This window comes from Leishmania major, chromosome 19, assembly GCF_000002725.2.
Source record: "Leishmania major strain Friedlin complete genome, chromosome 19".
NCBI classification, from domain to species: Eukaryota; Euglenozoa; class Kinetoplastea; order Trypanosomatida; family Trypanosomatidae; genus Leishmania; species Leishmania major.
Genome location: NC_007260.2, coordinates 636,383 through 659,988, shown reverse-complemented (window position 1 = coordinate 659,988; position 23,606 = coordinate 636,383). Strand labels below are relative to the sequence as shown.

The window sequence follows — 23,606 nt, the reverse complement described above, 5'->3', positions numbered from 1 at the left end:
GCGTCAGCGGCGTAGGCGTGACCCGCGGCGGCAGAAAAAAAGGCATTTAAAGCTATTCCTGTTACCGTCGTAGGGCATTTCCGACTCCTCACAGACCATGTCACACAGAAGGGCGTTAGCGGTGGTAGGCAGCGAGGTGGTCTTGTCTACTTAGTCGCAAAGCCATTCTGCACAGTCTCGTCCACAGACCCAACACCCAGAGTGGAAAACCCCGCCCCCATAGGCGGACGCCGCGCCCGGTTGTCCTTGAGCCCCAGCGCCTCCTTGAACTCCCCCATCTCCAGGGCGGGTCCCTGCGCCGTGTAGTAAAAGCGATCGAGCTGCGTCGGGCTCTCCGGCGTCTCTCCAGCGTCGTGCATCTCGCTGATGGGCATGGCAGCACGCTTGCCCAGCGCGGCCGCGCCGCGACTTGCCTGCTCCAAGTTGGACTCAGACGGGTACGACCACTTGTGCACCGACGTCGGGTGGCTAGCACGGAACGGGGCGGGAATGTTTACATCACCGCGGGCCGCGTACAACTCTCTGTTCCCCTTCGGCAGGTATCCAAGCATCACCTTGATGGCGCGCTGCCGCTGCAGCGACATGCCCTCATCCTTCTCCGCCCACGCCGTGCCGTTCTCAAGTTTCAGCATGTACTGCAGTCGCTGCTTCCGCGTGGCCTTATCCTGCAGATCGTCAAAGTAGATCTCCTTCTCATTCTCGAGAACGCGTTCATCGCGAGCCTCCAGAACCTGCTGCGGTGTGGGGTGCGTCACGGTCGTCTTCGGAGATCGTCCCGTGGAGGGATACAGGTAGCAAAAAATCTCGTCGTAGTTTGACTGGATTTGACCAGCGGTATGGTACGCCTTTAGCCGCATGCACTGCCGCTTCAGCTCGTCCAGAATGCTCTGAAAGACGGGAAACCCCTCACGTGGGGTGCCGAACTTGGTCAGGTTGATCCGAATTGCATGGCGATGGAGAAGATGCTTGGCCACACCCACACACTTGAAGCGTATCGCGTGTGGGTGAGTACCGCCCTTGAAGGGCACCTCAATGCACTCCTTCGTCGGTGGAGGCTGTACGCCAAGCTTCTGTATTTTGAACTTTATCATCTCACGCATGTGCTCGCGGTGGTCGCCAATCATGCACAGTGCAATGATGCGGCGGTCCGTCTTCTGCGAGTAGATGGCGCCGATGCGAATCAAATCCAGGCCCAGCTCCTGTGCCATCTGTCGTGCCTCTTGAACGGGTATGTCGGCGTCCATGTTGACCGACTCAATGACCCTTTGGCTGCCATTCTCGCTCTCCGCCGGCGTCGGCAGCGGCTCGTTGGGGTCGAGGGAGACACTGGGGCCACCACCAGGAGGCACGAATTGGCGAATACGGACAAACGGTTCCTGAATCATCTCGTTGATGGGGTGCGCCTGAAAGTACAGAAGCGTCTCCTTGCGTACCTTGTTCGTGCTGTACTCCACCTCGCTCGTGTCCACGGCCCCTTCCTGCAGCACCTCTCTCTTAATTGCCTCCTGCCGATATGCACTACGCTCTTCCACGCGACGTCTGTTCTCGTAGTGGCCCCAGTAATCCGCGCCGCGTACCTCGAGAAGTGCGTTGTCAGTCGGTCTCTGGTTATAAGCGTCATAGACAATGCGGTTCGCATCCTCGCCTTCGCAGGGTGGACTTGACACGATGGATAGCCGTGCTTTGTAGTCGGTCCGCGCGTTCACCACGACCTCCTTTGGCGCGCTGCGGACACCGCTAAGGAGCACCTCATCAGACTCACCGACATGTTCCGATGACGAAGCCCTCGAGTGATTCGCGTCACTGGGGCCCCCGGTGGGGAAGTGAGGATTCTCCGAGGCGGGAAGGTCAGTCTCGGCGCCTACACTAGCGCCCTGGTCGATGCGGCAAAGGCTGACGCCTTTACTCTTTGTAGCCCTGCCGCGTTGAGACCGCCGGCTCTCCTCCTGCTGCGTCTGGTATGCCTCAGCGTAAAGATGGTAAGCAGCCAAGTTTCGGTTGGTGTCGTCCCCAACAACTGTTTCACTACGCGCATGGAAGCGGAAATCAGAGGCGGCAAGACGGTCAAAGGATGACGACGGCTCCCACTGCATCCGCCGGCCGCGTTGGCTGCCACCGAACTCGGCGTACACACGGTCACGCGGTGGAAGCCTGGCTCCTCTCTGATGGTAATCCCGCATCATGTCTCGCTCGAGTCGGTCAAGATCGCTCCCGAAGATGGTGCTTGTCGGCTTGACAGCGTAGAGCCGCTCCATAGCATCCTCGTCCGACGTCCAAGCCTCTTCTGGTGGTGACTTCACTGTGAGCGACGAAGCCGGAGATGATGAGCTCGCCGCATTCATTGCCGGTACGGTGCAGCTGGTCTCGTAAACAAGCCGGGTGATGTGCGATGAGCAATACGTTGACCTGCCCTCCCGCTCCTCATCTTGGCAAATGCTATCCGCAACGTCAGCCGGCAGAATGCGGCTTGCGGACGGAGACGCGAACGACTCTGCCGCGCTCATGTTCACCGCCTCTGCGGGCCTCGACAGCGCGTCCCCGCGTGCCTCCCGCGTCTGCTGTATGAGGTGCAGCAATTCACCTTTCACCTTGGCGAGCGTCGGCGGAGGCGAGGACGGCGGCGGCAGCCGTAGTTTTCGCCTATTCTTCGCTATGCGCCGTGCACTCTGTCGTTTGGTGCGCAGATTCACAGTGCTCAGCGCTCCCTTTCCACTTTGTCTGCCAAACGAGTCCGGCAGCGCCTCCTCGAAGCCGCCGGGCGGCATGTGAAGCAGCCTACGCGTTTGCAGACAAAACGATGCGAAAAAAAGCGAAGGGCCGATGGAGGCGGCTGCGTGCGCTGCAGAGAAAACGCCGCGTCGCGAGGGGGCGACCGTTGCTCGACGCACCGTCATGGATGAAGACGCGGGGGTGGGGTTTTGACAAGACGAAAAACGAAGAAAACAGTTGTGGCGCCGGTTGCTGGCCTTCTGCACTGCGTTGCCGCAACAAGGGTAGACACCCCCGCTGTTGGAGCGGTGTTATGAGCTGTGTGATTGAAAAAGTCGGAGGGTTGGTTTTCCGAAAGCAGAGAAGCGTGAGAAGCTTGGCGCTTGCACCCACTCGCGCGAAAACACTCGCACAGGCGGTGCTCACAGGACACACCCACAACGGCGACAAGGTGTGCCAGCTGCCAGAGGAATGCCTCAACCTTTTCCCACGCATGCACTCTCGCAACGTCCCCAGCTGCGGGGACAGCACTGAACCCGATGCGCTGTCGAGCTAAATGACGAAAGAAGGGAAGAGAAGCAGGAAAGAGGAGAAAGCGTGGAGGGAGCGATCGAAATCAGACACAAGCGACCATCGTAGCGGCAGAGGGTCACGATAGAGCCAACGGCGCTTGGTCGCCCCGCGTCGCCTCTTCGCCAGAGGTACTGCAACAACTCTGCGAGAATGCTATCGCCTAGGCATGCGCTGCTCATGCTTGCGTGCCTGTGAGTTCGCCAAGCAAAACCTTTATAAATTCTTCGTTTCCCCTTCGCTGCCTCCGTGCCACAAATGCGGCACCCGAGCGAGAAGGGGAACTGCGAAGCACTGACCGTAGTCTCGGCATATATGTATACGCACTTACATGTAGCGCTCATGAACACGCTGCAACGCGCAGTACTTTCCTTGGCAGCCTCACGTGAGCGAGACGGTGCACGAAAAGCATCAAGCGTGCTCAAGTCCAAGCAAGAAGCCGACAGCCACACATAAAACGGTGAAAGGACTCAATCGAAAACAACGAAGCACTTTGTTTTGTGTCCATGGTGAGGAGAGAAAAAACAAGGCGACAGCTCTACCAGAGGAAAAGTCGCAGGCGACACAGCCGACACAGCCGACACAGGCGACACAAGCACACGTGTTCTCGCTCGTCGTCAAGAACACGGAGTACTTTGCCCTCACGAATCTATCGAACGCCGTCACAAGCCATGTCGTTCTTGTTGCGACCATCAGTCGCATAAATGCAGGGGAAAAGGTGGGGCAAGAGCCTTGGCGCCCTCTGCGAAAAAGCGAAGCGTCGTTCCTCCGCCTTTAACGATCTCGGAGAAAGAAGCCCCGTCGCGTCGGACTTGAACACAAAACAATGAAACCGAGAAGCGAAGCCGCGCACACACACACACTTCCCACTTTGAGCCCTTGCATCCACCCTCCTCTTGTCTTCATCACCGCTGCCTCACTCTCCCCCCTTCGGCACCAATATTACCAGTAAGCTCACCCTGTCCAAGCAAGAACACAGGGGCCAAACAAGCAAAATAAACATATGAAAAAAAAAGAAGCACAGAGAATGCGGTCCTTTGCTTGGTCGAGCGACATCCTTCTCCCGCCGTCCTCCCAGCACAACCTGCATAGGCTGCCTGGGGAACTTGCGCTCGCCGTCAGTCACTTCAAAAAAAGTCCGCTTTCACCAGAAAACACCTTTTATTCCTCCCTGTTCCCCCCCCCCTCTCCCCTTTTTTTCTCCAGCGTATCCATTCTACCAGAAGCAAGCCGACAAGCGCATACGCACACAACAACGACACCTCACCCGCCTCTGCTGCACCACGGCGAGGCCCCTGTCCTCGGGGACGAGCCGCTCTGCCGTCGAGTCAGGGGCACGCGTCTCGCGGGCTCCCTCGTCCTTCCTCGTCTCCTCTACGCATGCGCGCTGCGCGATCGGCGCCGGACGGGCTTGGGCGGACGGCGTCCCCCGATCCGAAGCGGGCCGCGTCCACGGTCCTGCTCGAGGGCAGGAGGCGGCGGCGTCTGTGGTGCGGGTGGTAGGGGGAGGGACACTGCCGGTGCATGCCGTAACGTGCTGTGAAGACTCTCCACATGGGGGTCTGGTGGGCTCGGTGGCGCTACTCGGGGTGTCCCCATCATGCTGCCGGCATCCGTGCCGCATCAGCCCAGCCCGCCGGATGTAGGGGATGCAGCATATGCCGCGCACATGCACTGTGGCGCTGACCGGTGCGGGTCTCTTCGCGCCTTACCCGTCCATCGCTCGTGCTTCTCTGACCCCTGCATGCCTTCTTGGATGTCATACACCGTATATGCGTGCTGTGCTTGACCGCAGGTGCACACAGCGCTCGCATTCTCGGGCCCTGGGGCCTGTTTCCGGACGGCGTTTCTGTCCGTGCGGCTCGCTGCTGTGCGTCTGCGGCCGCGGGGGCATTCCACCCCCTCCTGGACCCGCACGCCTCTGGCAGGAGCGGGTGTGTCGAGCGGAGGGGACCCGCGCGTAAGCGTGTGTCTGCGCACAGCGAGCTCACGGCCTGTCGTTGCGAAGGGGCACACAGAGGGGGGGGGCAGCCATCGACACGCGACAGGGGGAAGCGCATGCAGCACGCGGCAGATGTATGCGTAACCGCATCACTGCGTGCAAGGCCACAGCGTGAAATGCGCTGTGCTTCGGGCTTCGAGCAACCCGCGCATCTCGCGTGGCATACCGGGCACAACCCCCGGTATGCCGCCCTCACAGCGAACACAGGCGGCGGAGGGGTGGCGGTGCAGCCTGCTGCACCGCCTATCTGCGCTTCGGTGTGGGACAGATGCCGGCAAGGAGCGCGTGTCGCACCGTTGTAGTGCCGTAGCGAGGGCTGTCGGCCTGGCGTGTGAGACCGGTGGCCGGGTCCGCAATCCATGCAGTCGGCGTCGGCGCCCCCGGCACGGCTGACTTTGCAAGCGTGCCCGCCTCGTCGTTGTACACCAGCTCCCAAGGGCCAGAGACGGGCTGAAGTGAGGGGCGAACGCGACGGGCCAGCAGCACCGGCACCTGTGCCCCGCCCCCCCAATGCGTCGCGATGTGCCATCCTCCACCGCTGTCGGGCCGGTGCGGAGCGCCGTGAGGAGGGAGAGCGAGTGCGCAGCCGCAGCCACGCTTGCTTTCCGGTGTCTTCGGTGCTGGAGCTGCGCCCGCAGCAGGTCGAGCCGCAGCACCACTCCCTCACACTCCGTGCGACAGCTGCAAGCAAGGCGGCCGCAGCCTATTGCCGCGCGGTACCTGCGAGTGCATGGCGGCAGTAAAGCATCGCGGCGGCTTCTGACCGGATGCCTGCCTGCATGCCGTACCTTCCGCCCGCAGCGAGTAAGGGAACCTCGAGCAGCTCCCTTCGTTGTGAAAGAGGAAAAGAATAGCGCGCTGACACAAAGAAGGAAATGCAATCTTGCGTTAGCGTTGTGAATATTAGCGGCGAACGAGAGTTGCGCAGGGGACCACGTGGAGGCGAAACCGTGTCTCGATGGGTGAAGGAATTGTATCCCCGTGGTAAGCGCGCGATACTCTTAAGTGTCTGTTTCATGCAGTGCGACAGCTTCTTCACAAACGACGACGACGAGAAGAACAACACAGGAACCTGTCCTTCATGTCTCGCAAGTGTCTGTCATTCGTGGGGAAAAGTTACGTAGAGCGAGATACATCGTGGTACCACTGGCCGGAACCACGCACTTTTCAAACAGAAAAAAAAACGTTTTGCCCTTTTCGTTCGTTTCGGCGCGCACGAAAGCGAAGACGAAAAAAAGAGGGGGATGCGGAGAAGGGTGTCCGCTGAAGGTAACGTACGAGCGCTCGTGAAAGAAACTCATTCACCTTTGTTTACTCCCGCCAACTCGTAGGGTTCGTCAGGAACTGCCGTGCACCTGTTTCAGGAGTCGGGACTCCTCCCACGACGCGGTGTATAAAGCAGAAAAGCAAACGACCCGAAAAGAAAACGACTTTCATCACCTCCAGCTGCCACGTTGCTGTTGTTCATCCTCTCCGGCACCGTCCCTGAGAAAGTCATCGGTATCACTGCCGAGCAGCACACACAAGGCCACGTGCACATACTTTCATACAAAACTGCTTTGATGGGCGAGCGAGCTCACGACTTCGAGAATCGCGATGCGTACGAGTTCGGCAGATTCGTTTCGGCAACATCTCCCTTAGCTAGCTTCAGGCACGAGCAGCACTCCGCTCTACACCGGCCAGTCGCAGGCCCCACCCGCGTGGTGCGAAGAAGCCGCAGACGCGCGCTACAGCAATGCGCCGACCCAGTCATCTGAGCTCGGCTCCTGCCTCAAGCTCCTCCACCCAGCCTCCTCGCAGGTCGCCTCACAGCCATGCGCATTGTGCCGGTCGCCACCTCGTGCGACCCTCGGGGTGGCCCACGCTCCCCACACCAGTAGGCAGCGAGGACCCTGCGACATGCGCTCGAGTCACGCGGACACTGCGCCCATCAGGCGGATGGCACAGACGTGTTCGCTGTCGCAGGTGGCTCCGATGCAACGCCATCCCAGGGCCTTGACCGCCGACATCAACAGCGATGCATCGCTCCGACCTCCCTCTACGTTGTGGGTGGATGGCCCTGTCACCAGCAGAAGCGGCCCTGCAGCTGGCAGGGAAGGGGATAGGGGGGGCTTCTCTGCTCCCCCGTGGAATAGTGTGAACGCACTGGGCCCTGAGATGTGCCACGCGCTGCAATGTCCCCCTCCCCGTCATCAGGGAGAAGCATGCAATGGAAAGGAAAAAAAACGATGTATTACTACACGTACTTTTCATCCCCCTCACCGACATTGACGTGCTCTTCCGCGTGCTTGGCCAGGATCTGGGCACGCTCCTCTTTTTTCTCTTCTTGCATCTTCAGATGTGTGTACCAGAACACTCCGAATAGAGTGATTACAATGCCGAGGAAGATACGTGCATTCATCTGGTCGCCGAACCACAGAAACCCGAGAAAGAGAATGACGCACAGCTTGAAGTGGCCCAGCACGTTGTACGTCACGGGGGAGGTCTTGCCTATCACCAAGAAAATGGAGATGTTCACAAAAAACGCCAGTAGGCCCGAGAAGATGATCACTATGATAGTGGGCCAGCATGGCGTGTAGTACTTGTTTGCAAGATCGTCAGCGAAGTAGGCCATCGGCATCAGCATGGCGCACGAAATGGGTGCTTGATTATAGAGAAGCTGAAAGCCGTCACACTGAAACTCACTCTGCTTCGTCCCCACCCAAATTTGATACATACACGTAATAAGAAGTGTCGAGAGGGCTACCACCGTACCCGCCAAGTTGGCCGAGGTATCGCTCACCGTGGAGAGACCCACGCCGATGCAAGTGACCGTCAGGGAGAGCTTCACTTTCGCGGAAAACGTCTTTTGATAAAATAAGGTCTGAATGACAACCAGCATGGGCGTCGTCAGCACTTTCATGAGCTGATAGAAGCCAATGCTGTTGTAGACCAGCGACACGTTGTTCAGTGCTACAAAACCGCAGAAGCCCACGCAAAGGGGTAGGATCTTGAGTACAGGTATGCGCTTCGGCTCGAAGACACCCATCATGCGGCAAATGAACAGCCCGAGGGTCGTGATGAAGAAGTGAATCACCGTGAGGAGGGTGCCATAGCTGAAGCCGTGCCGCGTAAAGATGACTTTGTTCGTGTACACGATGCCGATGCTGCTGAAAGCGTTGAGCGCCAGGTAAAGCAAATTGCGAGCGTGCTCTGTGGACATGTTGGATGAAGCAGAAACTGCCAAACGCGAGAGAAGGAATTACTTTTCGTTTTCGCTTCTATTACAGGCGCAAAAAGAGAGAAGAAAAATTAGAAGTCGGTGAAGCCAGTGAGCGGGATAAACGATGAACGTGATCGGCTGCTCGATTGCGTACGCGTGTTGAATTTAAAAGCCCCTGGACCCCTCCTCGTGACTGTGAAGAAGAGCAGGATGCGGCCGAAGATGGACGACTCTGAAGACAGAGAGTGAGATATAAGAGGTGAGAAATCAGCGTTCAAGCATGCATGAACTGCTCTGAATCATTTATCAAGCAGATGTTCGCCCGCGCAGTCAGGTACAGAAACATATCATACACGCTGCTACATCGTGCAGATGCAACACGCCACACGCACAGCCACATCACCACTCAAGCATCCCTGCGGTACAAACGGCACCTGCATCGCCGCTGCTTCAGGGATAAGTTTATTGCTGCTAGTCCCTCTCCTTTGTGTTTGTGTTGGTTTGCTTTCGCTTACGCTTACAACCAGTTGTATCTGCTGGAAAAAAAAATGAAACAAGTGACGACAAGATGAACAGCGACCGTGTACGAGAAACAACACGAGCAACGACGAATAAAACCAACAAAAAAAAATACGTCAACGCGTGGACGTTCACCAAACACAAAAAAAAACATGATTCGCCCCTCTGCGAGGAGGAGAGAACAGAAAAGTCACACGAGCACACAGAAGGGCACATCCTCACAGACACGATCCACATCGACACACGGCACACACACACACAAAAAGAAGGGGGCCAGCTATCGGTGCAGTTCGACTGATCAAAGGACAAGGAAACACAACTTAGAGTGCCGTGATCCAGTGAGCGCACATGTGGGTGAGGGGACAGCAGAGATGTGCACGACTTGCTTCCATGATAGCCCCCCCCCCTATTCCCACGCAGCGATGGCTTGATGTGCCCTCCACCAGCCAGCTGCAGCGCTGTAAAAAGCGCCTCGCGTCTCCGACGAAAAAAAGGAAAGGACGACAGAGCGCACCGCGGAAAGAGTGCCAGAAAATCACAGGTTTGCACCTCGGACGTCGTTTGTCTGTCATGCGCAGGCTATGGCACACGCGCGCACGGAGAGAGCAAAAAAAAAAAGATAAGGAAAGATAAGATGTGAACAACCTGTCGAAGGAGAGTGAGACCTCTCCACGAACTCCTGTGGTAAGCGCGCAGGCGAGCGGTGGATCGGCGGAAAAAAGAGAGGCCAAGTGCATTGCACATTCGATGATCGGTTCATCCTCAGCAGAGGCCTTGCTGCCCTCCCATCGACCGCAGTACCCTGCCTGTGTCTGTGCGGAGTGACGGTGAGGATAAATCACCGCTACATCATCCGATGGCGTGTAGTAATATAACACTATAAGTGCACATTGTATCGGAGATTATGCGCAGTAGAAGAGTATTGGCGTTGATTGCGCCGAGTAGTACTTGCGGCGTCACACCGAGAAGGGAAAGCAGGTTCCCCGGGGACGTCAAGTCTGCCGGCACAGCTTCGCTTCCAGCAACCAAGGATGCAAATGCCCCGGTCCCACCGCTCACGCTTCGACAGATGGAGGTGGTGATAGGGACTAATGGCGGTAGCATCCGATTCGCCTGCTGCGGGGAGCTGATGTGCAGCCGGGCGTACATGTTAGCCGGAATGCAGCAGCAGCTGGCAACGCGACGACCAAACATCTTCCCAATATGACTCCGGGGAGAAGAGATGAAAAAGGGAAACGACAAAAAAAAAAAAAGAAACACCGAGGTCAAAGTGCAAGGTCACTTGGCCTCTGTTTTCTACCTCAAACAAAGTTGAAGGGAAAAGGAGTTTCTGATATCGACTGAGCCGTCGGAGCAGACGCGTGACAGGAGGCCGAAAAAAACAGAGGTGCGGACAGAGAGAAGAAGAGGGAGAGGAAAGAGTGAGCCGTGGGTGGAGAGGCAGGCAAGACGCCAAAGAAGGGCCAGTGTTTTCAAGGCAGGCCATGTGTGTACGCCGCATCATTCTTGTACGTCAGAGAGCTCACTATGTTACGGAGAAAATGCCGCCGAGCGTAGGAGCGAGCCGATGGCGTGACACAAATGAGGGCACCTTCTTTGCCAATGAGTATTATGATCGTGGAGGGCGGCACGGTTGTAACGCATTCGCAAGTGAACCCACGCTCCCGGACGAGAGAGTAGAGGGAACACGCGTGTGAGGGCACTTTTCTGTCTTTGAAGGTTTTCGTGTTTGAGTGCTCCGGAACACAAGGTAGCAACCAAATACTCTGATTTCTAAAGATGTGGTGAGCAAACGGGAAAGGGCGGCACGCATCTTCCTCCTCGATTGGCCAAATGAGGGGACGTGTACCAATCATCTAGCAAGTTGCAGTGCGCTTGTGCGCGTGCCGCTAGGGACTCAAAAAGACACAAAACTCGCAGATAAGGGAATATCTGACAGGCGGCACACACTCAAGTTGACAGGTCGAGGTGTAGTATCACACACCTTCATTCCTCACATCGATTGCAAGAGTGTACTTGGGCCTGAACGCTTGAGCAACGCTGCTGCCACCCTTCACAAACTCCTGCTTTGCCTCCATCAAGTCCCGGTGCGCCACATAGGTCATTGCTGACGGAATCCCAGACGCCTCTCGCATCTTGGCAACTGGAGAACGGTCTGGAGACCGCGGCATCTCCATCAGTGTGTCCTGTTCGCCGCTTTTTCCATCCCTGCTCGCCTCCTTCGACGGGGGCTGTAAGTGCAGTTGCTTGCGAATGTACTCTGCAATGCGTATTTGCGATCCCCTGTTGTCGGCACTGCGAGTCCACAGGCAAAGCTTCCACTCACTTAGCGCAGACGTCGCATGGCCAGAGGGCAAGGTGCGCTGCCTCCCGCGACTCACAGTGACGCCGCAGATCTCCTCCTCGTCACCGGGAAAGAGCTCCCCAATCGCAGAGAGGCACAGCGTCTGCCAGGCCTCATCGACCGGCTGCAAATCGCCCTCACTCCGCGACGCCTTGCCGGTAAAGGGAATCACCCACTTTCCGCCTCTGCGGTTTGCCTCGTGCTCCCACATTGGGGCAATGTGTTTTCGAAAAAGGTAATAGGAGCCGTTCGGTGGAAGCTGCGATGGCAGGATGGTGCAGTTGAAAATTCCCCAGAAGCCCTCGGCACTGTCGAACAAGCCAATGCTCTTCACTTGCTCCAGCCAGTTGGTATTTTCTGTGCTCTGGCCTTGCTGTCGCTGCGGCATGTCGCACCACATCTCCCACGTCCCCCACAGCAGAGTAAGCGGCTGCTCATCTGTCACAGCACTCGCCGGGGCACATGTATTCGGATCCATAGCGTCGGGGTGCACGACAAAGCTAGAAATGAAACGCACTTCTCGAAGAAAAAAAAACTGATGCAATGTCTATCAGTCTATGCATATGATGCTGAGAACACTCTCGATAACTGTGGTGGAAGGCGAGAGTGTGTGTCCCTTCATGATCCAGGGACTTCTTCCGTCTATCTGAGAAAAGCCTGCAGCTTCTGTGCGTAAGTTTTCTCTTCAGCATAGGCGGTTTTTTTTTGTTTGAGGCGGGCCAGAAAGCGTAGGGATGAAGAGGCAGCAGTCGCGGTAATCCGTGGAAGCGACATCAGGAATGTGCACGTAGAAGGAGATGATTCCTTCCGGTATTCAAAGATGCCTTTCTCCTTCCGGGGGCCAACACGCGACCACTGTGAAAGTGAGCCTCACCCCCGCCAAAGGACACGTCTGCGGCGCGAGAAAAGACCGCGTCCGCTTCCAAAAGCGCCCTCGACGGGGGTGCGGTAAGGTTTGTCGCTCGCTGCTCATGCTTACAGGCACGTGTCATTCCTCGCTCGATATCCATTGGGCCCTCCTGTGGGTCCCATTCCGTACCGCAGGCTTGACACGCAAGCAAACACTTAAGTGGCGCGTGCGCAGAAGAGGGGGAAACAGAGAGAAACTTTTCAAACATTTTCCTTCAATACCGCCTATAGAGCAAGTAAGGCCAACTTCAATTTGCATCTAAGTGTTCACTCCCTGCCGTAAAACACGAGTGCGGTCCCCCTCTACACCGGCCAGTCGCAGGCCCCACCCGCGTGGTGCGAAGAAGCCGCAGACGCGCGCTACAGCAATGCGCCGACCCAGTCATCTGAGCTCGGCTCCTGCCTCAAGCTCCTCCACCCAGCCTCCTCGCAGGTCGCCTCACAGCCATGCGCATTGTGCCGGTCGCCACCTCGTGCGACCCTCGGGGTGGCCCACGCTCCCCACACCAGTAGGCAGCGAGGACCCTGCGACATGCGCTCGAGTCACGCGGACACTGCGCCCATCAGGCGGATGGCACAGACGTGTTCGCTGTCGCAGGTGGCTCCGATGCAACGCCATCCCAGGGCCTTGACCGCCGACATCAACAGCGATGCATCGCTCCGACCTCCCTCTACGTTGTGGGTGGATGGCCCTGTCACCAGCAGAAGCGGCCCTGCAGCTGGCAGGGAAGGGGATAGGGGGGGCTTCTCTGCTCCCCCGTGGAATAGTGTGAACGCACTGGGCCCTGAGATGTGCCACGCGCTGCAATGTCCCCCTCCCCGTCATCAGGGAGAAGCATGCAATGGAAAGGAAAAAAAACGATGTATTACTACACGTACTTTTCATCCCCCTCACCGACATTGACGTGCTCTTCCGCGTGCTTGGCCAGGATCTGGGCACGCTCCTCTTTTTTCTCTTCTTGCATCTTCAGATGTGTGTACCAGAACACTCCGAATAGAGTGATTACAATGCCGAGGAAGATACGTGCATTCATCTGGTCGCCGAACCACAGAAACCCGAGAAAGAGAATGACGCACAGCTTGAAGTGGCCCAGCACGTTGTACGTCACGGGGGAGGTCTTGCCTATCACCAAGAAAATGGAGATGTTCACAAAAAACGCCAGTAGGCCCGAGAAGATGATCACTATGATAGTGGGCCAGCATGGCGTGTAGTACTTGTTTGCAAGATCGTCAGCGAAGTAGGCCATCGGCATCAGCATGGCGCACGAAATGGGTGCTTGATTATAGAGAAGCTGAAAGCCGTCACACTGAAACTCACTCTGCTTCGTCCCCACCCAAATTTGATACATACACGTAATAAGAAGTGTCGAGAGGGCTACCACCGTACCCGCCAAGTTGGCCGAGGTATCGCTCACCGTGGAGAGACCCACGCCGATGCAAGTGACCGTCAGGGAGAGCTTCACTTTCGCGGAAAACGTCTTTTGATAAAATAAGGTCTGAATGACAACCAGCATGGGCGTCGTCAGCACTTTCATGAGCTGATAGAAGCCAATGCTGTTGTAGACCAGCGACACGTTGTTCAGTGCTACAAAACCGCAGAAGCCCACGCAAAGGGGTAGGATCTTGAGTACAGGTATGCGCTTCGGCTCGAAGACACCCATCATGCGGCAAATGAACAGCCCGAGGGTCGTGATGAAGAAGTGAATCACCGTGAGGAGGGTGCCATAGCTGAAGCCGTGCCGCGTAAAGATGACTTTGTTCGTGTACACGATGCCGATGCTGCTGAAAGCGTTGAGCGCCAGGTAAAGCAAATTGCGAGCGTGCTCTGTGGACATGTTGGATGAAGCAGAAACTGCCAAACGCGAGAGAAGGAATTACTTTTCGTTTTCGCTTCTATTACAGGCGCAAAAAGAGAGAAGAAAAATTAGAAGTCGGTGAAGCCAGTGAGCGGGATAAACGATGAACGTGATCGGCTGCTCGATTGCGTACGCGTGTTGAATTTAAAAGCCCCTGGACCCCTCCTCGTGACTGTGAAGAAGAGCAGGATGCGGCCGAAGATGGACGACTCTGAAGACAGAGAGTGAGATATAAGAGGTGAGAAATCAGCGTTCAAGCATGCATGAACTGCTCTGAATCATTTATCAAGCAGATGTTCGCCCGCGCAGTCAGGTACAGAAACATATCATACACGCTGCTACATCGTGCAGATGCAACACGCCACACGCACAGCCACATCACCACTCAAGCATCCCTGCGGTACAAACGGCACCTGCATCGCCGCTGCTTCAGGGATAAGTTTATTGCTGCTAGTCCCTCTCCTTTGTGTTTGTGTTGGTTTGCTTTCGCTTACGCTTACAACCAGTTGTATCTGCTGGAAAAAAAAATGAAACAAGTGACGACAAGATGAACAGCGACCGTGTACGAGAAACAACACGAGCAACGACGAATAAAACCAACAAAAAAAAATACGTCAACGCGTGGACGTTCACCAAACACAAAAAAAAAACATGATTCGCCCCTCTGCGAGGAGGAGAGAACAGAAAAGTCACACGAGCACACAGAAGGGCACATCCTCACAGACACGATCCACATCGACACACGGCACACACACACACAAAAAGAAGGGGGCCAGCTATCGGTGCAGTTCGACTGATCAAAGGACAAGGAAACACAACTTAGAGTGCCGTGATCCAGTGAGCGCACATGTGGGTGAGGGGACAGCAGAGATGTGCACGACTTGCTTCCATGATAGCCCCCCCCCCTATTCCCACGCAGCGATGGCTTGATGTGCCCTCCACCAGCCAGCTGCAGCGCTGTAAAAAGCGCCTCGCGTCTCCGACGAAAAAAAGGAAAGGACGACAGAGCGCACCGCGGAAAGAGTGCCAGAAAATCACAGGTTTGCACCTCGGACGTCGTTTGTCTGTCATGCGCAGGCTATGGCACACGCGCGCACGGAGAGAGCAAAAAAAAAAAGATAAGGAAAGATAAGATGTGAACAACCTGTCGAAGGAGAGTGAGACCTCTCCACGAACTCCTGTGGTAAGCGCGCAGGCGAGCGGTGGATCGGCGGAAAAAAGAGAGGCCAAGTGCATTGCACATTCGATGATCGGTTCATCCTCAGCAGAGGCCTTGCTGCCCTCCCATCGACCGCAGTACCCTGCCTGTGTCTGTGCGGAGTGACGGTGAGGATAAATCACCGCTACATCATCCGATGGCGTGTAGTAATATAACACTATAAGTGCACATTGTATCGGAGATTATGCGCAGTAGAAGAGTATTGGCGTTGATTGCGCCGAGTAGTACTTGCGGCGTCACACCGAGAAGGGAAAGCAGGTTCCCCGGGGACGTCAAGTCTGCCGGCACAGCTTCGCTTCCAGCAACCAAGGATGCAAATGCCCCGGTCCCACCGCTCACGCTTCGACAGATGGAGGTGGTGATAGGGACTAATGGCGGTAGCATCCGATTCGCCTGCTGCGGGGAGCTGATGTGCAGCCGGGCGTACATGTTAGCCGGAATGCAGCAGCAGCTGGCAACGCGACGACCAAACACCTTCCCAATATGACTCCGGGGAGAAGAGATGAAAAAGGGAAACGACAAAAAAAAAAAAAGAAACACCGAGGTCAAAGTGCAAGGTCACTTGGCCTCTGTTTTCTACCTCAAACAAAGTTGAAGGGAAAAGGAGTTTCTGATATCGACTGAGCCGTCGGAGCAGACGCGTGACAGGAGGCCGAAAAAAACAGAGGTGCGGACAGAGAGAAGAAGAGGGAGAGGAAAGAGTGAGCCGTGGGTGGAGAGGCAGGCAAGACGCCAAAGAAGGGCCAGTGTTTTCAAGGCAGGCCATGTGTGTACGCCGCATCATTCTTGTACGTCAGAGAGCTCACTATGTTACGGAGAAAATGCCGCCGAGCGTAGGAGCGAGCCGATGGCGTGACACAAATGAGGGCACCTTCTTTGCCAATGAGTATTATGATCGTGGAGGGCGGCACGGTTGTAACGCATTCGCAAGTGAACCCACGCTCCCGGACGAGAGAGTAGAGGGAACACGCGTGTGAGGGCACTTTTCTGTCTTTGAAGGTTTTCGTGTTTGAGTGCTCCGGAACACAAGGTAGCAACCAAATACTCTGATTTCTAAAGATGTGGTGAGCAAACGGGAAAGGGCGGCACGCATCTTCCTCCTCGATTGGCCAAATGAGGGGACGTGTACCAATCATCTAGCAAGTTGCAGTGCGCTTGTGCGCGTGCCGCTAGGGACTCAAAAAGACACAAAACTCGCAGATAAGGGAATATCTGACAGGCGGCACACACTCAAGTTGACAGGTCGAGGTGTAGTATCACACACCTTCATTCCTCACATCGATTGCAAGAGTGTACTTGGGCCTGAACGCTTGAGCAACGCTGCTGCCACCCTTCACAAACTCCTGCTTTGCCTCCATCAAGTCCCGGTGCGCCACATAGGTCATTGCTGACGGAATCCCAGACGCCTCTCGCATCTTGGCAACTGGAGAACGGTCTGGAGACCGCGGCATCTCCATCAGTGTGTCCTGTTCGCCGCTTTTTCCATCCCTGCTCGCCTCCTTCGACGGGGGCTGTAAGTGCAGTTGCTTGCGAATGTACTCTGCAATGCGTATTTGCGATCCCCTGTTGTCGGCACTGCGAGTCCACAGGCAAAGCTTCCACTCACTTAGCGCAGACGTCGCATGGCCAGAGGGCAAGGTGCGCTGCCTCCCGCGACTCACAGTGACGCCGCAGATCTCCTCCTCGTCACCGGGAAAGAGCTCCCCAATCGCAGAGAGGCACAGCGTCTGCCAGGCCTCATCGACCGGCTGCAAATCGCCCTCACTCCGCGACGCCTTGCCGGTAAAGGGAATCACCCACTTTCCGCCTCTGCGGTTTGCCTCGTGCTCCCACATTGGGGCAATGTGTTTTCGAAAAAGGTAATAGGAGCCGTTCGGTGGAAGCTGCGATGGCAGGATGGTGCAGTTGAAAATTCCCCAGAAGCCCTCGGCACTGTCGAACAAGCCAATGCTCTTCACTTGCTCCAGCCAGTTGGTATTTTCTGTGCTCTGGCCTTGCTGTCGCTGCGGCATGTCGCACCACATCTCCCACGTCCCCCACAGCAGAGTAAGCGGCTGCTCATCTGTCACAGCACTCGCCGGGGCACATGTATTCGGATCCATAGCGTCGGGGTGCACGACAAAGCTAGAAATGAAACGCACTTCTCGAAGAAAAAAAAACTGATGCAATGTCTATCAGTCTATGCATATGATGCTGAGAACACTCTCGATAACTGTGGTGGAAGGCGAGAGTGTGTGTCCCTTCATGATCCAGGGACTTCTTCCGTCTATCTGAGAAAAGCCTGCAGCTTCTGTGCGTAAGTTTTCTCTTCAGCATAGGCGGTTTTTTTTTGTTTGAGGCGGGCCAGAAAGCGTAGGGATGAAGAGGCAGCAGTCGCGGTAATCCGTGGAAGCGACATCAGGAATGTGCACGTAGAAGGAGATGATTCCTTCCGGTATTCAAAGATGCCTTTCTCCTTCCGGGGGCCAACACGCGACCACTGTGAAAGTGAGCCTCACCCCCGCCAAAGGACACGTCTGCGGCGCGAGAAAAGACCGCGTCCGCTTCCAAAAGCGCCCTCGACGGGGGTGCGGTAAGGTTTGTCGCTCGCTGCTCATGCTTACAGGCACGTGTCATTCCTCGCTCGATATCCATTGGGCCCTCCTGTGGGTCCCATTCCGTACCGCAGGCTTGACACGCAAGCAAACACTTAAGTGGCGCGTGCGCAGAAGAGGGGGAAACAGAGAGAAACTTTTCAAACATTTTCCTTCAATACCGCCTATAGAGCAAGTAAGGCCAACTTCAATTTGCATCTAAGTGTTCACTCCCTGCCGTAAAACACGAGTGCGGTCCCCCTCTACACCGGCCAGTCGCAGGCCCCACCCGCGTGGTGCGAAGAAGCCGCAGACGCGCGCTACAGCAATGCGCCGACCCAGTCATCTGAGCTCGGCTCCTGCCTCAAGCTCCTCCACCCAGCCTCCTCGCAGGTCGCCTCACAGCCATGCGCATTGTGCCGGTCGCCACCTCGTGCGACCCTCGGGGTGGCCCACGCTCCCCACACCAGTAGGCAGCGAGGACCCTGCGACATGCGCTCGAGTCACGCGGACACTGCGCCCATCAGGCGGATGGCACAGACGTGTTCGCTGTCGCAGGTGGCTCCGATGCAACGCCATCCCAGGGCCTTGACCGCCGACATCAACAGCGATGCATCGCTCCGACCTCCCTCTACGTTGTGGGTGGATGGCCCTGTCACCAGCAGAAGCGGCCCTGCAGCTGGGAGGGAAGGGGATAGGGGGGCTTCCCTGCCCCCCCCCCGTGGAATAGTGTGAACGCACTGGGCCCTGAGATGTGCCACGCGTTGCAATGTCCCCCTCCCCGTCATCAGGGTCAAGGAGGAGGAAGCAACAAGAGAATGTAAGGGCTGGAGCTGTGGTATAGACACGCGTTAGGGATATTAGCAGGAACCCGCCGGTCGTCGCAGCGGCAACATAGGAAGGACAAAGCAAGATTATGGGCGTAGCAGCAGCACATATCAAAGGGCTCTCTCCTCTTCTGTGTGTCTTTTTAGAGTGTGAAGACGCCGAAGAAGTAAGGGAGAAGAAAGACACTACAAAAACACGTTTCAAGTCGAACAAGAGAAACAGGATCCGAAGAGAGAGAAGAGAATTACTGGATTATTCATCACGGAACAATGCAGAAAAGAGCGGAAAGCCGTAAAAGACCAAACCGTCTCGGCCCTGACGCAAAGAAAAAAAAAACATGTAAGACAAGCAGTGAGGGAAACATAAATGGTACAAGACAGCATGGGAAATGGTGATCAGAGAAGCAAATGGGGACATACCATAGTATCATCGAAAAGAAAAGGCGGGGAAAGAGAAAAGCAAAAGTTGGGCGTCGTGCAAGGCGATGAAACCAAGAAACATACAAAATAGAATCGGAGAAACTACACAAGAGGGCGGTATACTTTCGAATTCATCGGTGCTGAGCGGTAAAGGGAAAAAAGCAGACGAGAATTGAAAGTTTTGAGAGGGAAAGAAGGCAAAGAAAAGCTAACCGCAGTATCTGGGAGGGGGGGAAGGGCGTGGTGGCAGGAGGAAGGCCTTGCATTCGTACGGTCTGTAAAGGGTCGTTTGTGCATGAGGAAATGTGCACTACGATTCGCAAGATGGAGAACGACTTCGACATAGAAGCCAACGATATGGACATGTACTTGATCAAGATGAGAAAAGTTGAGAGTCTCTAGTACACAGCGGAGGCCTGCTCGCAACCGTTGGAGGAATGAAGGGCCTCGGAAAAGGACTCACTATCTTCTCTACCGCTAACAAGCTGACGTGGAATCGTCGTCACGAGTCCCTGTGCATCCTGCACAAATAGCCACCCCTCGTTCTTGCGCAGCGAGTGGACAGAGTTCCGGAACGAGGTGGAGAGCAGCTGCCACACGGACGCGCTGCGATTGAGGCCCTTCCCACGCGCATTCTCGTCGTCATCCTCCGCCTCTGAGGTGGCGTCAGTGTATGGGCCCTGGTGCTTCATCCATGATGAATTGAGGCACTCAAAGGCTGAGGGACGATCCGCTGCCCTGGGCGCAAGCATGCGACGTAGTAAGTTCTTGGCCGGCTGAGAAACGTAGTTCCACTGAGGTCCGCTAAAGTCCAGGCCTTCGTGCACAGCCTCAATATACTCCTTTGACGACCGACACGGAAACGGCTCGCACCCCGTCAGGAGGATGCATATAGTCACACCAGCCGCAAAGATGTCCATACGCTTCACTAAATCTACCGGCGTTCGCGGCTTGGCTGCGTCTCCGAGCTGCTCGGCGGATTGCCGGTTTGAGCGAAGGCGCTCCAAAGCGTTCTTCCGCGCGTTGTAGGCGGAGAGAATCTCAGGGGCAGCGAAGCCGAGTGTTCCACACGGAGTGGACGAAATGAGGAGCGGCTTGCAAGCCTTCGCAGGAGGCTCGGTGCGCTGCACGTTGTCCGCCCTAGGTCCCACAATACCAATGGCGTCCGTGGGTACAGGCGGCAAAGGGGGGCGTGAGATCTGTCCTGGCGATAGGGTCGCATCCCCAGCCTCGTTTTGCGGAAGCAGCTTCGCGTACCCGAAGTCAGCAAGGCGTATGTACAAATCATCAGACGAGTTGGTGTGCTCCGTGGAGCACCTGTCGTCTGCACCGAGAGATCCATCTCCCTGCCTCTGTACACCTGGATTTGCAATGGGTTGCAGCAGAATGTTCTCCGGCTTGATATCGCGATGCACAACGCCGCGCACATCGTGCATAAAGTGAAGCGTTTCGAGAAGCTGGCGCGCGATGACGACCACGTCATACTCCATTGGAATCTGTTGGCGAACCAGCCAGTCAAACAAGTCTCCGCCCGCCACGTACTGAAGCACAATGTAGACCTCACTGGGGCCCTGTGCGACGAAGTGTAGCTGAACGACGTGACGATGGCAGCATCTACGTAGCGTGTCCACTTCCCGTTGAATATGCTTCCACCTCCTCAAGGAGAAAACAGTTGACTTCCGGATCGCTTTCACCGCCACCGCGCGACCAGCAAGATCGGCTAGCGCCTTTGCATCCAGCGCATCAATTAGAGACCGCGCGAGCTCCTTCGTAATGTCGCGACGCACCACCGTGTGATAAACCTCACCGTTGGCACCTTTGGAGATGAAATGCCTACCTTCGAAAAAGGTACTCCACCCGTACCGCGCGTGAGGGTACGGCAGCACAACGCCCATCTGCGTGGCGTGGCATAGCTGCAGCAGATGATGCTTTGCCGTCGCGTCACAGTATTCGAAAATCTTATTCCAAGCATACTGTGGTGCGTTGGCGACCAGATTCGGCTCTGCTACGCATCGCCGACACACTGGCACAAACTCGGCAACAGCGTGCTCCTCGTCATAGTAGGTCGAAAAACTAGTCCCGTAGCGGCGCCACACATAGCACTCGCCGCAGCAGCGAAGATGGCAGCGGCTACATTCCTTGACGACGAGACTGCTACCCGTTTTCAGTGACGACTTGCGCGTCACTTTTGTGCCACACAAATCACACACCGCGCGGTGCTGATTCGACGTCGGTAAAGACGCTTTCCCGCTCTGCGAGCCCATCTGATCCGCCTAGGCGTCTAAGAAGGACCTCGGAAGAACTGAGCCAGTTGTGTGTAAAGTTTGTTCGAGGCGGTTGATCGGTAGCGACAGACGTCGCCGAAGCCCTGTGCCGGAGGTGGAAAGAGACACCTGTAGCGACTGGTCGAGTCCCTTTTCTTTTGCGATAACGTATCTCGCCTGTGCGAGAAGGAAGAGAAAGCGGAATATGCCAAGTAGACGTGGTGCGTGGCAGGAAGTCACTCTGAGCTACTAGAGTCCTTTGCAGCGCAACGAAGCACCACACACTTCACTGCCGACCTCAACGTCAAAGCAAAACGAAGGTGCAATGGCATAAAAGAAGGCGCGATTCACAAGCAGTGTCCCGACAGTTGTTAGCTGCTGAGCGGCGGGGCGGAGTGCGTGCAGAGCATCGCAAAAGCGTAGACAGGGGAGAGAAGCGATGATTTGAGGACAGTGCAGAAGGGACATACGAGACGCAAAAATAAAAGTGGAGCACTCCACTCAGCACAGAAAAGTGTACCTGTCTCGCCTGAGCACACACTCGCGTCGCGCCCATTGGCATGGTGCCATACAAGTGCTCACGTGGCCCAACTCTAGCAGCAGAGATCTATGAGGATTTATTGTCAGCCACTGTGAAGCCGACTTTTTTGGTGCTTTTCGCTTTCATCGAACGAAACGGCCCAGTGACACTGCTAACCCTCAATGAGGTTGACCGGTATTTTTTTTTTATTCTACTCAACAAACTTGTGAATAGGAAGGATGTTGGCATGAGTAACAGAGCGCGTACTAAGACCAGGGATCAGCTTTTCGGACCTTTCTCTAGAACGTCCACCTCCATGCGATGGCGCCGCTTCTCCTGGGCAATACACTTCATCAAATCTACCTTGTACGGGAAGTAGCAGGCCACATGCTTCTGATAAAGTTCGTACCCCTCCACGTGATCCGCCTCCATGCATTCGTGAAAGAGTGCGTTGAATTGGTAACAGGGGTTGTCGGCCTTCATATCAGGATCGTACGGGTGGTAGGGGTGCCGGCCGAGAAGCTCGTTAATGTGCTTGTTGCCCAGGTCCTTCGTTGGCATATTTTGAAGGTAGGCATCGTCCCCGTACATCCAATTGATGGCACGGCGAAAGTACGTGTCTTGCGGCATCCTCGCTTTACAATGATGAGTTTGTGATGCGTGTCTCTAGTCACTGCGGTCGACCCCTCGACCCAGCTTCGGAAAACGTGAAAACAGAGAAACGATGGGGAGAGAGAAATGGTGGAAGGGGGCTGCAAGAACGGCACCCCAGAAGTGTCTAGCTGCTTTTTTTTTCTTCACAGCGGCAACACATGACATTGCGCATAAAGCAGAACGGAAGGAGCCCATCGGACTGCATCGCTGATGTGCAGAGAGGCTCTGGAACGCAAGAGAAGAGACTGCAGAGAGCTGTTTGCTTTTCCGTGCTTGAGTGCCAAAGCACAAAAGACCAATACACCGACGTGGTCGATAATGTCACTAGAAAGATCCAGCGGAAAGAACAGTCAGTACACTCATCGCTGTCGCCCTGCTCGCCACAGACGAAGATGTTATCGTGCTAGTAGCCTGCAAAACGCTGCGGCTGATGCCTGCGTCCGTCAACGTACGGGTGAACGCTGCGAAGCCCACTGCAGACAGGCTTGAGTGGATGCGCATCGTGATCTAGCTCAGGTAAGGTTGCTCTTCCTCATCTGTGCAAGACCGCCAGTACACCCTCAACGGCTCAAATACTCGTGCCGAAGGGTCAGCGGCCTTTATGATGTGTTCTTCGAAAAGGCGTCTTCGACGATAAGTGTCAGTCCTTCAGCTTCACGAAACGTGGCGATGGCTTGGCTAAATGCAATGTTGCCAATACTGGCCCTCCTGCCGTTTCCCATCGTATGATACTCTGAGGAAAACGCACGCGCAGTTCTCACGGTTGGTTTGCGCGCGTTTAAGCAGCTCGCTCAGGCCAGTGCCGATGCTCATCTTCTTGCACCTCACTTGCGATAGTATCGATAAACGGTATCATTGAATGGTTTCTATGTATGATGCAGATTCACAGACGCCAGTGGCTTCACTAGCGCGACAGTTGGAGATTGCACACTCACGAGGAATGTGCACCGTATCAGCGATAAGGGCACAACGTCAAAAGCGGAGAGACTGTGTGATGTACAAAACGAAGCATTCATTA

The 23,606-nt window shown here is 55.8% G+C and overlaps 8 protein-coding genes across 8 annotated transcripts; all 8 read right to left on the bottom strand.

The window, feature by feature from the left end:
• Positions 1-146: 146 nt before the first annotated feature.
• Positions 147-2,504, bottom strand: LMJF_19_1520 (conserved hypothetical protein; the record flags this gene model as incomplete). Its single annotated transcript, XM_001682689.1, has 1 exon — positions 147-2,504. One exon carries the CDS (start codon positions 2,502-2,504, stop codon positions 147-149), a length of 2,358 nt encoding a protein of 785 aa, XP_001682741.1.
• Positions 2,505-7,517: 5,013 nt separating this feature from the next.
• On the bottom strand, positions 7,518-8,483 carry LMJF_19_1510 (conserved hypothetical protein; the record flags this gene model as incomplete). The annotated part of the gene is made up of 1 exon (XM_001682688.1): positions 7,518-8,483. One exon carries the CDS (start codon positions 8,481-8,483, stop codon positions 7,518-7,520), a length of 966 nt encoding a protein of 321 aa, XP_001682740.1.
• A 1,368-nt stretch (positions 8,484-9,851) lies between these two features.
• LMJF_19_1505 (conserved hypothetical protein) lies at positions 9,852-10,196 on the bottom strand (the record flags this gene model as incomplete). The annotated part of the gene is made up of 1 exon (XM_001682687.1): positions 9,852-10,196. One exon carries the CDS (start codon positions 10,194-10,196, stop codon positions 9,852-9,854), a length of 345 nt encoding a protein of 114 aa, XP_001682739.1.
• A 782-nt stretch (positions 10,197-10,978) lies between these two features.
• LMJF_19_1500 (eukaryotic translation initiation factor-like) lies at positions 10,979-11,824 on the bottom strand (the record flags this gene model as incomplete). The annotated part of the gene is made up of 1 exon (XM_001682686.1): positions 10,979-11,824. One exon carries the CDS (start codon positions 11,822-11,824, stop codon positions 10,979-10,981), a length of 846 nt encoding a protein of 281 aa, XP_001682738.1.
• A 1,300-nt stretch (positions 11,825-13,124) lies between these two features.
• LMJF_19_1490 (conserved hypothetical protein) lies at positions 13,125-14,090 on the bottom strand (the record flags this gene model as incomplete). The annotated part of the gene is made up of 1 exon (XM_001682685.1): positions 13,125-14,090. One exon carries the CDS (start codon positions 14,088-14,090, stop codon positions 13,125-13,127), a length of 966 nt encoding a protein of 321 aa, XP_001682737.1.
• A 2,496-nt stretch (positions 14,091-16,586) lies between these two features.
• On the bottom strand, positions 16,587-17,432 carry LMJF_19_1480 (eukaryotic translation initiation factor-like protein; the record flags this gene model as incomplete). The annotated part of the gene is made up of 1 exon (XM_001682684.1): positions 16,587-17,432. One exon carries the CDS (start codon positions 17,430-17,432, stop codon positions 16,587-16,589), a length of 846 nt encoding a protein of 281 aa, XP_001682736.1.
• Positions 17,433-19,548: 2,116 nt separating this feature from the next.
• On the bottom strand, positions 19,549-21,414 carry LMJF_19_1470 (putative protein kinase; the record flags this gene model as incomplete). The annotated part of the gene is made up of 1 exon (XM_001682683.1): positions 19,549-21,414. The coding sequence occupies one exon, from the start codon at positions 21,412-21,414 to the stop codon at positions 19,549-19,551; it is 1,866 nt and encodes a 621-aa protein (XP_001682735.1).
• A 799-nt stretch (positions 21,415-22,213) lies between these two features.
• Positions 22,214-22,564, bottom strand: LMJF_19_1460 (conserved hypothetical protein; the record flags this gene model as incomplete). Its single annotated transcript, XM_001682682.1, has 1 exon — positions 22,214-22,564. One exon carries the CDS (start codon positions 22,562-22,564, stop codon positions 22,214-22,216), a length of 351 nt encoding a protein of 116 aa, XP_001682734.1.
• Between the last annotated feature and the right edge of the window lie 1,042 nt (positions 22,565-23,606).